The sequence below is a fragment of the Rattus norvegicus genome, chromosome 20 (assembly GCF_036323735.1).
Source record: "Rattus norvegicus strain BN/NHsdMcwi chromosome 20, GRCr8, whole genome shotgun sequence".
In the NCBI taxonomy this organism is placed as follows: domain Eukaryota; kingdom Metazoa; phylum Chordata; class Mammalia; order Rodentia; family Muridae; genus Rattus; species Rattus norvegicus.
This window is the reverse complement of record NC_086038.1, coordinates 6,510,118-6,522,539: the sequence shown is the minus strand read 5'-3', so window position 1 is coordinate 6,522,539 and position 12,422 is coordinate 6,510,118. Positions and strand designations below refer to the sequence as shown.

The following is a 12,422-nucleotide window of genomic DNA, read 5'->3' as shown; positions in this document are numbered from 1 at the left end:
TTTTTTTAAAGATTTATTTATTTATCATATACAAGTACACTGTAACTGTCTTCAGACACACCAGAAGAGGGCATCGGATCCCATTACAGATGGTTGTGAGCCACCATGTGGTTGCTGGGAATTGAACTCATGACCTCTGGAAGAGCAGTCGGTGCTCTTAACCGCTGAGCCATCTCTCCAGCCCTGCTTTTTTCTTTAATGCCATTCTTAAACATCTTTCCACAGTACCTTTATAACGGTTTTCTTATTTTTAACTGCTACGTTGTTGTTATGTAGTGTGTTATCATTCATCCCCCCTGTGACTGCTGAGATGACTCAGTTAAGTGCTTGCCATGCAAGCATGGGGACCTGGATTGGGTCCTGGTGTCCTTGTAAGATTCATGTGCATGGTGTGTGCCTGCAATTCTAACCCTGGGGAAGTAGAAAGGTGGATCCCTGGATCTTGCTAGCCAACCAGTCCAGCAGAATTCATAATATTCTGTGTTTAGTGAGAGATATCTCAGTGAGACTGGCTCCCAGCATTCACCTCTGGCCCACACATGCATGTATGCACACACCCAGATCCATTCACATATGCGCCAAGACATTTCTTCTTTGAGAATCGTGTGCTACCAGCTGCTTGTTTCTGAGAACATCTGCACTCAGTTTTCTGGACATTTGTTGTTGGGAAAGGATAGTAACCTTTTGTTTATATTGGTGAGTTTGCCCTTAAGAACATCATGCCACACTTGCATTCTCACTAGAAATAGAAAGTATAGAAAGTATCATTTTATGGACAGAGTGGGGTTCTCTCCTCTTCTCTGGCTAACCATCCGTTCCTCAGCCACGTCTCCATTCTTTAGTCTCACTCTATGGAGACAGCTCTGGCATCTGAGTTACTTAGAGACTTGACTGTGGCCCTGGATTCTACTAAAGTGGACAGCAGTGGACAGCCCGGTGTCTGTGCCCTGGGGCTTGTGGAAGAGACAAATGGTGGAACCAATTACAGTAATTTCTTGCTCTCTTACACTAACAGCAGAGCAAGCTTCTCAAGAGGGGATGGGAGAATATGTGAGGTTCCTAGTAGGGAACCAACAGGTGCAGAGCCTTGGGGAAGCACACGGGAGGGATTCCGTGTTTGTCAGAGCGGCTCAGGCAGAGCACGGTAGGTAGGGATGAAACATCTCAGGGCTGGGGCTGGCCTGTGATCAGCGTGAAAAGCTTTGGACTCTGTGCAGTTTGTGATGGGAAGCCATTGGAGGGTTGCCAGCGTAAGTTGTTCTAAGCCAGTCTGATTGTCACTTTCCTTACAAATGCTTCAGTTCTCGTTTCCTTTGGAATAAAGTTCAAATGCTGTACTCGGGTACACAAGGTCTTTCCGTCAAACTTCTGCCTATTTATTTAGCATCGGCTAGTCTTTCCCACATGTGCCCTTCACTTTAGCCAAATTGGATCACAAGCAGTTCCTGGACGGGTCGTTGGTGATTCATGTCTTTGCATCTTCCTGTGTGCTGCTGGCCTGCAGGAGGCCCTCTCCTCCGCTTGCCATGGTCACTGGCTTGGTTTTGGGGGGTCTGCACTGTGCTTGTTGTCCTGTGTCCTCTACCTGTCCTAACTATTCTCACCACGCCCGTGCTGACTGAAGCTCACCCTTCCCTTACCATCTGAAGCACCCTTGTGGTGATCTTATACTGAGCTCTCTGCCCTGCAGAAAACCCTCCGTGGCTTGCTTTCAGTTTCCGTCTGAGATTCTGAACCCATGGCTAACAAAGATCCTCTCGCTTAGGCAGCAAGAACTAACCTATTGCACAACCTCCCATCAGCCCCTTCCCTTGATTTTCAGACAAGGTCTTGTTATGTAGTCCAGCTGGTCTTAAAATTGTGTTCTTCCTGTCTCAGCCTAGTGAGTGATGGGGTTACTAGTGTGTACTGCCATCCTGATGTAGTTATGTTTTATGTTGAGTTACTTTTTGTATGTGACATGAAATCAGATATCAGTTACAGTCTTTATCTGGGAAGATACATTTGTCCCAGCACTGCTTAGCGGGCACTGTTCTTTTCCACCTCCAGTTTAGTGCTATCTTTTCTGAAAGCAAATTAATGAGAATGTGTTAGTATTCTTGTCAGTCAGTCCTCTGGTCTGTGGGTGCCTGAGTGTGTCCTTACAGCAGGCCACACTGTCTTGAGTGCTCCTTTGTCCTAAACATTGACCACATCGTCTGGAGTATGCTTTGTCCTAAGTGTTAATTAAAAGTGTGGCCCTGGAATCTTGCAGTTGTGTTCTTTTCAGGGTACTTTCGGGTACTTTGAATCCTTTAGGTATCCATGAATTTTAGAATCAGCCTGCTAACTTTTACAACCAAGTTAACTCAGCTCGTGTTAGGGATCTCTTTGGCCAGAGCACTCAGTAAGGTACAGTTTAGCCATTGGAAACTGTGAGTATCAGGACAACTAACACTTAAATACTCCAGTTATTAAATTGGAAAAAGAATATAAAACATACACACTAAGATTTGGTATGAAAATGGTAGGAAAACAGAACCTTGTTTCCTTTTTGAATCTAATTTTCCTTCTTTGGATCAGGAGTTGATTGAACACACTGTAGGAGCTAGGGAGCGCAGTTACTGCTCGGATCTTTTCTTTTTCTCTTTTTGGATTTTGGAGATGATCTCATTCTGGAGCTCAATCTAGCCTTGCACTAGTAGCAGTCCTCTTGCCTCTGCCTCCTCAGTGCTGGGATTACAGACACGAACAGCTATACCTAGTTTAAAACAAAACAAAAACTCTAAGCAGAGAAAGGAAAGCTGTAAACCAGGGGGAAATACTAGTAAAAAACTATAGTGACAAAACTCCACAGTAAAGAAAGAACTCCTAAAATTCAATAGTTTGATCGTTAGCACCACCACCACCACCACCACCACCACCTCCACCTCCTCCACCACCACCAAAAACAGTATGAATGTAACACAGTTGAAAAATATACCCCACCCCCAGAAGGTGTGGGGGAGGTGAGGGAGGGTTCAAGGCAGAGTTTCTCTGTGTGACTGGGCTGTCCTGGAACTTACTGTATAGACCAGGCTGGCCTCACACTCACAGAGGTCCAGATGTTTCTGCCTCCCAAGTGCTGGGATTAAAGGTGTGCACCACCACTGCCTGGTACAAAAACACCTTTGAGCAGACATCTCAGGAAAGAAGATACACAGTATGCGGACAGTACTCCCGCTGAGAGCTTAAGACGACTGAACAAAACCCTAATCGTATACATGCGAGCGATGCCCTCCTTTGAGTGGTTGACTGGATGAGAGGCAACCATCTGTCCTCCCCAACTATGAACCCTCCACGCCAGCATTCACCAGCCTAGCCCAGTGAGTCCCAGGCGTGGCAGTAGTGCTGTGCATTCTTGTCACTGAGCAGAGCTTTCTCGTCAGACCTACGGCCTGCTTAGCAAGAGGGACACTGTGCCTGGTCCTGGACCCTAGTTAGCTCCTCAGAACTGGGGAAAGGAATCATGGAGACAGCCTGTAGCTGTTGTGTTACTGCGAGCATCCCTAACACTGCGCTAAACACCTGCTCTTACACGCACAGAGAAGCCCATCACCACCCCGTCAAGGGAACTTCTCTTAGGAGACTTCTGCAGAAAACCACAACCAATCAAAATGCAGAATCGAGGATTCCAGTCCCAAAGGAATTTAAAAACTTCACGTACTAAAATATTCCACAGGTTTTGCATATATTAGGCAAACATTTGAGGTTTTTTGTAGAATAGAATCTAAACTTAAAGTTCTGTTAAACTCTGTTAACATTAACAGCAGCTGAAGCCAGCCTTTGTAGCGCCGTGACTTGGCATGCTTTCTCCTCTGTGTGCTTCTCAGTGGGTTCATGTAGAACTGCTGCCCGGGTGGTGTGCCCACCTGTGATTCCAGCACTCAGGAGGCTGGGGCAGGAGGATGGACAGCTCTAGTTCTACCCTGAGCTATATAGCATGACATTGCTGTCTCACACAACATAAAATGCTTTTATTTTTAACTTAGTGTTTAACTCAGAATTTTAAAATTGTAATTAGTAACGGTCCTTTGGAATAGAAAAATCAGATTCTGTGCTTTCCATAACCATTTCTTATATAAGAGATCAAAGTAAAAGCTGGCTCTGAGTTGGGCAGTGGTGGCACATACCTTTAATCCCAGCACTTGGGAGGCAGAGGTTGGCAGATTTCTAAGTCACAGGCCAGCCTGCTCTACAGAGTGAGTTCTAGGCTATCTAGGACTACACAGAGAAACCTGTCTGCAAAACAAAACAAAATAAACAAACAGAGCTGGGTGTGATGGTTTACTCCTGTAATCTTAGCACCTGAGAGGCTAAGGTCAAGTGTCACTCAGAATGTGATGCCAGCCAGGATATACAGCGAGACCTTATCCTAAAAAGCCAAAAGACAGGAAAAAAAATACAATGCCTCAGTTATCCTTATTCCCAAAGTCGCGGTTTTGATAAGCATTTTAAAATAAAAATACCTGACATTTTGGAAGAAAGATTTTATTTTACTGTCAATTAAAGTCGTAGACTATGTAGTGTCTGGAACAACTCTGTCAAATCTGAGGCCACTGAGATGTGTCCAACAGAGCTTATCATGTACGACTTCAGACCGTGGAAATGCCTCTTGTCCTAGCCATACCTTTTTCTGGCTTAAAGATGGAGTCTGGGCTTCCCTTCTGGTTGACCAGAATGTACTTAACAGAGATTGGATTTGCTCTCTTGGCTACAGTCACAAAGCAAACAGAAATCCCTAGACAAAATATATGAGGCAACAGCTTGAAACACCAGAAAGCTGACAGCAAAGGGGAGAGTGATCTCTGAGGAAATGGAAACCAGCAGGTAAAGCCTGTAATTACACCATCTGACTCCCAGAGAGTGCTTGTCTGCGGGAGTCCAGGGGCACAGGCAGATGGCCTTTGAAAGGAAAGAGCTCCACCAGGGAGAGCTCCAGAGCTGTGTGGAGGCTGCCATTTGCTCTCCAGAGGAGCACTGTTGAGTTGTGCTGAAACCACGCAGGCAGAGAAACAACCCCGAGGATAAAGGAAAAGAAAGCCCTGCTTCTTTTCAGAGCCAGGCGGAGTGGCAAATGCCTGTCACCAGCACTGAGGAAGCAGAGGTGAGTTCAAAGCCAGCCTGGGCTACTCAGCAGCAAGATTCTGTGTCAAACAAAAAATGTTCGAGTTACTGCCAACCAAAGAGGAAAGCCTTGTAAGTCACAACGTCAGGGAGAGTACTTAGAGGAGATTGCCGGAAGTAATGGTGGGAATGCAGCCCTCAACTGAGGATGACTTCTGTCCTCCCAACAAAGCTCCAAAACAAGCCAGGAACGATCAGGTCGTTTCCAGGGAACTCAGCTAGGACAGAGTGTCACATTAGAGGAGTGTAAAATACCTGCCCCTCACCACGGCCACATTCAGTTAGCCTCTGGTCAGATGGCAGGCTTGCACAGAAACAGGAAAAATTAGTCAGCGTAACAGACTCAGAATGACGAAATTAGTAGATGAAATTAGTAGACACTGAGATAGCTGTCATAACTACAATCCATTGTTTAAGAAAGTACAGGAAAGACTAAGAGTGGTCCTACAGCCATTGGCATGAAGCCTGCAGGGGATGAGTGTGCGATCACAGGGTGGGGCAGGGGCGGCCCACACAGTGCAGGGGAAGGCCTCTTAGCAGTGCAAATTATCCAGAATATACTGAGAGATGGGTTTGTTTGTTTGTTTGTTTGTTTGTTTTTAAGGCCTGGGGAAAAAGGAATTATTTAGCTATGAGACAATTATGAAGATACAATGTGTCTAGAATTACAGTTTTGAAGAGAAATGGGATTACAGAAACCTCTGGGGTGGGGGGAAAGCCAGGATTTTCTAAATTTGGCAAGAAACAAAGGAAGACACACATTAAGAGGGTAGACTCACATGTAAACGACAGTGGTGATTACATTAAACAAAGGGTCTAGAAACACACAGATAAAGACAGCCTTACATGTTGGGTAGTGACTTATGGGCTACCTAGAAGAAGCTCACTGTGTTGTGTGAGTGAAAACTTAGAACTGAGACAGAAGGACGCCCCGTGCTGACACTGTCTGAGAAAACTGAAGCGATTGTACTAACTTTACACAAAGACTTTAGAGCCAACAAGGTTACCAGTATCCGGAGCTAAAGGGAATGGCTGAATAGTTAAAAGTACTTACTCACTTCTAGGTGACCCGAGTTCAGTTCCCAGCACCCACACTGGGAGACTTCACCACCACCCTGTAGCCGCAGCTGACGATCTCTTCCGGCTTCTGCCAACACTCACATGCACATATAATTGCACACAAGTCTGAACGAATGAAGATCATCGAGAATGAAGACCTCACATCAAGGGGGTCATCAGTCCTAAGTATTTGTGTAAAATATTTATGTATCTATAAGTAGAACTTTAAAATACATGAATCAGAATCTGATAACTGAAGAATGGGGTCTTCACTTACCCTCTCTTCCTTATTTAACTGATAGAACAGTAGATTACCTCCCGGCTCACCCGGGTTGAGTATAGCATCGAAGCAATACAGAAGACTTAACACTGTCATCAGTCTTCCTGAATTGACAATTCTATGATATCCTATCCCTTATAAGTGAAATACCCTTTATTTTGTTTCACATATGAGATACTGACTAAAAGAGACCGTAATTTTAGTCTAAGATAGTGTCAAAGATTTGAATAACTTAATTTTCAAATATTTATTCTGACCAAAAGGAATTAAAAATTGATGTTGGTCTGGGCATAGTGGCCCTCGCCTTTAGTCCTAGCATTTGGGAGGCAGAGGCTGGCAGATCTGTGTGAGTTCCAGGCCAGCTTGGTCTACATAGTAAGACCCTGTCTCAAGAAAATAAAAGTAAAAAAATAAAATCAATGCTGGGGTTTGGGGAGATGGCTCATCAGTTAAGACGAGCCTTCCAGAGGACCTGGGTTCAGTTCTCAGCGGCCACATGGTGACTCACAACCCTCTGTAGTTCCAGTTCCAGGACATCTTCCAGCCTCTGAGAGCACGAGGTACACACATGGCGCAAAGATGTCCACGCAGGCAGACCACCCATATGTACACAATAAAGTGGAAAACAAAACAGAAGCGGTAGAGTGGAGTGGTAGCGGGTAGAGTGCTGCACACCTCTAAACCAGCACCTTGGGAGGCGAGAGGCAAATAGATGTGAGTTTGAGATGGGCCTGGTCTAATAGCCAGTTCTAAGACAGCCAGAGCTACATAGTGAGACTCTGTGTGTGTGTGTGTGGGGGGGGGGTAGAAAAAAGTACTTGAATTTAGAAAATAATTTTAATAACTAAGCCATCCAAATGTGGTTTATAGTTTCTAGAATACCCAAAGGAAAATCCAAAAGTGTAAGTCACAAAACAGCATCTGTACCTGACTTTTTAAAGAAACTAGAGAGTAAAAAACAAACGCTAAAGTAAGCAGGAGAGACAGGTCAAAGATAAAGCCTTTAACCAGCAAGCACAGCAAACACCACAGAAGCTAGAGCAAGGCAGTGGAGTAAACAGCCGCTGTCCCCGGAGACCAGTGTGGTCTGGGAGCCGCCCTCCTGTCTCAGCAGGACGGAGAGGACAGGCATTTCTAGTTAGAGTGGAGGTAACAGAGAGCTGGAGCGCACACTCTCTAAAGGAGACAGATGATGGGTTACTGTACACAAATAAGTAGGCTGTGACTCAGAGACCAAAGCTTACTTCAGAAGCAGTGACTGTCCTGAGAAGGGCTTCTTCTCCTGTGGGAATGGGTAATAACTGACAGAGAGAATATTTCCTAACCTGTTGTGTAATGCCAACATTTTCACATGTCAAACTTGAACAGATTGCAAAAGGAAGTAGGAACAATAACCCTTAAGACCATAGTCCACCAGGCTCTGGCGGCCACTCCTTTAATCTCCGCACTCAAGAGGCAGAGGCAGGTGGATCTCTGAGTTTGAGGCCAGCCTGGTCTACAGAGAGAAACCCTGTTTCAGGACAGCCAGGGCTACACAGAGAAACCCTGTCTCAAGAAAAAAAGGAAAAAAACCCCAAAACAACCCACATAACCCACATGGCGGTTTCAGCTGTCCATAATTCCAGTCTCAGGGTCTGATGCAGACCTGTAGACACCAGGCCTAGGCACAGTGCACAGACAGACACTTAGGTAAATAGTAACTTATATAAAGTGATAAATAAGCTCTTACAAATATTTTTTTTTCTTTTCTTTTTTTCGGAGCTGGGGACCGAACCCAGGGCCTTGGGCTTGCTAGGCAAGCGCTCTACCACTGAGCTAAATCCCCAGCCCCCTTACAAATATTTAATAGAGAAAAAGATTGTCTCCACAAACAAGTTGTGGAGCAAATTGGTCTTTGTACTTAGAACAGTAATCTGTGTTTTATAGTCTGTATATGGCTATGTGGAGACGTAGGTGGCTGTATGGTCACTCTTCTTACTTTGCTTCAGTGTATGATGTCATCATCCCACAAATAGCTTAATCCAGGAGCTTCTCTGTGATTCCAAGAACATAAAAAGTGTTGTTGCAAGACCGTTCTCAAATTTTTGTTTTTAGTTTTTAGATTTTTGAGACAGGATTTCTCTGCGTAGCCCTGGCTGTCCTCAGCTCACAGAGATCTGCCTGCCTCTGCCTCCAGAGTGCAGGGAGTAAAGGCCTGTGCTACCACTGCCCAGCCAATAACAGTTTAGTTGTAATGGGAGTCCTAGAAAGGAGATGTGTAACAAATTATTAGTGACATCTGACGTGTTCACCCTTGTGAGCAAGAGCAACAGTATATTAGAAAAACTATCAACCATACATGTCATACTTCAGTCTAAATTCTGAGATATGAGTTGCCAAATAGCGCTAGATTTTTTTTTTTTTTTTTTTTTTTGGTTCTTTTTTTCGGAGCTGGGGACCGAACCCAGGGCCTTGTGCTTCCTAGGTAAGCGCTCTACCACTGAGCTAAATCCCCAGCCCCATAGCGCTAGATTTTTTAACCCTTGAGTACTAACTCCACCAGCAGAGGGCGGAAAAGAGGAAAGAGCCTTTGGAGGCAGGGCCGTTCTCTGCAGGATGGCTCTGCAGTGAGCACCCATTCCGATTCTGGGAGTCTGACCCTGAGACGTTTATTTTAGGCTTATTTAAGTATAGCACAATCTGGTGAAAATTATTATGATGATTAACTCAATCCCACATGCATAACACAGTATAATTAGATCTCTGAGGAAGAAAATCAGTACTGATCAGGTGCAACTCCATTGAGCTCTCTGTAAAGTGCACGTGACTCCTTCCGTAAAGTGAGGTTCTCTAGACTGAGAATACAAGCTCATGAGGGCGTCTGTCCACTAGTGCTGACGTCCCACAGAGCACAAAGGCAGCAGTGCACTCCAGCCTCCTGGGTAGACAATGGGCTTTGCATTCCTTCCCTTGAAGGAAGAACCCTGTGTACTTAATCAACGTTCTAGGTTCCTCTCCTGCGGCTGTGAGCACAGGGACTTTTATGGCCTCTACAGAAAGTAACTTGATTATAGAACCGTAAAACACGAATTTATAAATCTTTTTTTTTTTTTGGTTCTTTTTTTTTTTTTTTTCGGAGCTGGGGACCGAACCCAGGGCCTTGCGCTTCCTAGGCAAGCGCTCTACCACTGAGCTAAATCCCCAACCCGAATTTATAAATCTTTTTGAAGAAAATCTTTGTAGCTTTGAATGCAGCAAATTTTTGTGGAGTAAAGGAAGTAAAAGAAAGGCAGTGGGACCAGTCATGACACTCATGCGTCATAAGAGACAGATGGGCTTGAGGGCAGGCAGCCGGAGCCATACAGCAAGCAGATCCGAGACTGCCTGGGACCTGAGCTGGGAAAGAAGGAATTAGGAACACAAGGAGAGCTGAGTGGATGGTGTGACTGATTATTCATTATCTGGACTGTGGTGACGGCTTTATGGGGGTGGGGAGAGCGCACATGCTTACGTAGTGGATGCTAGAGTATGTGCAGGTTACTCTGTGCACGTGACTGCTTTCCACGCACTGTCTGCAGGGAACATGGCGCTTGTACATTCTTCAGCCTTTAGAGTATGCTGCTCCTATTGTCAAAGCCTTGGTGTCACTTTGAGAGAATTCTTCAGTGATTCTCCAGGAGAAAGCAAGTTCTCCATGTGCATTGCTCTCCTGTGGTTTTAGCGTGCTGTGGAATCAAAAGGCCATGCAGCCTGGTGTAGTAGCATGCTCCTCTGATTTTCAGTACTTGGGAAACAGGGGCAGGTGCATCTCTGTGAGTTCAAGGCCAGCCTGGTCTACAAAGCGAGTTCAGGTTTACACAGAGAAATGCTGTTTTGAAATAAAGGGGGGGCTGGGAGTGCAAATCAAGTAAGTGTACCAGTGTGTTCTCTGACATGGTTTTGTTTTGTTTTAAAGATTTATTTATTTATTTTATATAAATACACTGTAGCTGTCTTCAGACACACCAGAAGAGGGCATCAGATCCCATTACAGATGGTTGTGAGCCACCATGTGGTTGCTGGGAATTGAACTCAGGACCTCTGGAAGAGCAGTCAGTGCTCTTAACTGCTGAGCCACCTCTTCAGCCCAAAATGTTAGGTTTTACTTAATCGTCAGATTAGAACTTGATTGTCCAACTGGATGATGGAGAGAAAGAAAAGACAGAACAAGAGGAGACCACTAAATATGGAATGAAGGGACTTGCAGAATTTAGCTTTGGGAGAGACTTGTGGTTTTGTTCAGATGAAAAGGCTCTCTAGGGCAAAGGGCACACACTGTGGGTGTGAGTAAAGCTGAAGACTGAAATGGGGGTGGGTCTATCCTCGATAATCCAGATGGGCCCTGCTTTGTCTCTTAAAAGGAAGAGAGCCTATGACTACAAAGAAATGGTGGAAGAGGCGACGTTTGGCTTGGTTGGTAAAGCACTTGTTGTACAAGACCAGGGCCTGACTTCAGATTCCCAGCACTCACAGGAAAGCCACTTGTGGTGGTGTGAGTCTGGGGAGGCAGAGATAAGGGTTCCTGGGCTTGGTGTCTGGTCTGGCTAAGTCTTCCAGGTGTAGATTCAGTGAGACAGTGTCATACAAAGTAAGATGGAGAGCAACTCAGGGCGGTACCTGCGGCGCATACACTTCTGCCTCTCAGACATGCACACGTGAGTAACAGTTAAACCCAATTAGGAAACCACAGAGACCCACAGCATTTGAGGAGGGAGACCCTGTGGGCAGCACCAGAGAAGGCCAAGGAGCAGCTTCCTCCCTGGCCACAGGCAGAGTACACCCCACTCAGAGCTGCAGGCTTATCAGTGTCCGTGGTTTCAGCCTTCAAGTCTGTAGTCGCTTGTTACAGTAGCTCCAGAGCACTTGGGTCCTGTCTAGGGAGCTCAGAAGTAACTGCTTTGTCCACGGGGCTAGAGTGGAAAGGTGAGCTCTCTAATACTAAAATAACCTTTTATTTCTTGGGAATTTTTCTCTTTCCAGCTTTCAAATCTGACTTCCCATAAAACAGATTTATTCATTAAGATATTCTAAATATAAAGTCTTTCAGCCAGAGTGTGGCTTAGTCTAAACCCCTGCAGTTTACAGCTGGAGAAATGTAATGCAAAGGCTTCATGGTTGGTGCCTGCAGACGAGGCCCGTGCCTTCTGGTGCTCAGCCTCCTCCCTCAGAATGGGCGTTTAAGCTCTTTTCACATGAGGAAGACTCGCTCACAGACCCAAAGTACTGTGCTTTTAAAATTGACTTATCCCGTGTGCTCACAAACCTTCAAATCTCCCGAAATTAAAAAGGCATACAAACTCCAAACAGATAAGTAGTAAATTTTGCTGTAATTTGTCTTCAGAGATAACTCAGGAAGCCTTCTATGCTCTAAGGTCGTTCTCTTCGTCTTCGCCTCCTTACAGAATGCCGTTCCTGCATGGAGGTTCTTTAGGAGACACAAGGCAGCTCTGCTCAACATCCGCTGCACACACACTGAGATGTTCTCGAGTCAGCCGAGTGTTACAGGGGATGCAGTATTTAATTATGTGTATGTATGTTTGCTGCATGTGTGCCTGAGCACCACATGTGTGCAGTACTGCAGAGACAAGAAAACAGTGTCAGATAACCCGGACCGGGAATTACAGATGAGCGTGAGCTGGTGTGTGGGTGCTGGGAATCAAACCCAGGTCCTTGGTAGAGCAGCCCATGCCCCAGGCAGGGGAACGAAAGTGCATAAAATAAAGCCTTCCCATCTTCCCAGTCTCCACCTTTCCTTCACTGCTGGTTGGTGTGTAGTGGGGACAGTGCTCCTGCTCCTGTGCTCTCCACTCTGCTGTTCAACTGAACTAGGCAGTTAGAAGTTTGCTGTGCACACACAGATGTGCTTCCAGTGCACCTCAGACCTGCATGCTTAGTCATGCCCAGGGGTTTTAGTTACCAC

The 12,422-nt window shown here is 45.5% G+C and overlaps 1 protein-coding gene across 4 annotated transcripts in view; it reads left to right on the top strand.

Moving 5' to 3' along the window:
• Fkbp5 (FKBP prolyl isomerase 5) overlaps positions 1 to 12,422 on the top strand; it is a 118,297-nt gene that overhangs the window by 54,688 nt on the left and 51,187 nt on the right. Inside the window, exon 1 of one of the 4 annotated variants that reach the window (XM_006256222.5) lies at positions 4,865 to 5,125. The exons of the other annotated variants lie outside the window; for them this stretch is intronic. Coding sequence (XP_006256284.1) covers positions 5,096 to 5,125 — 30 coding nt within the window. The 5' untranslated portion in view covers positions 4,865 to 5,095. Of the gene's footprint in view, positions 1 to 4,864; positions 5,126 to 12,422 lie in introns of those variants that run through there. 4 annotated transcript variants of the gene reach the window in all.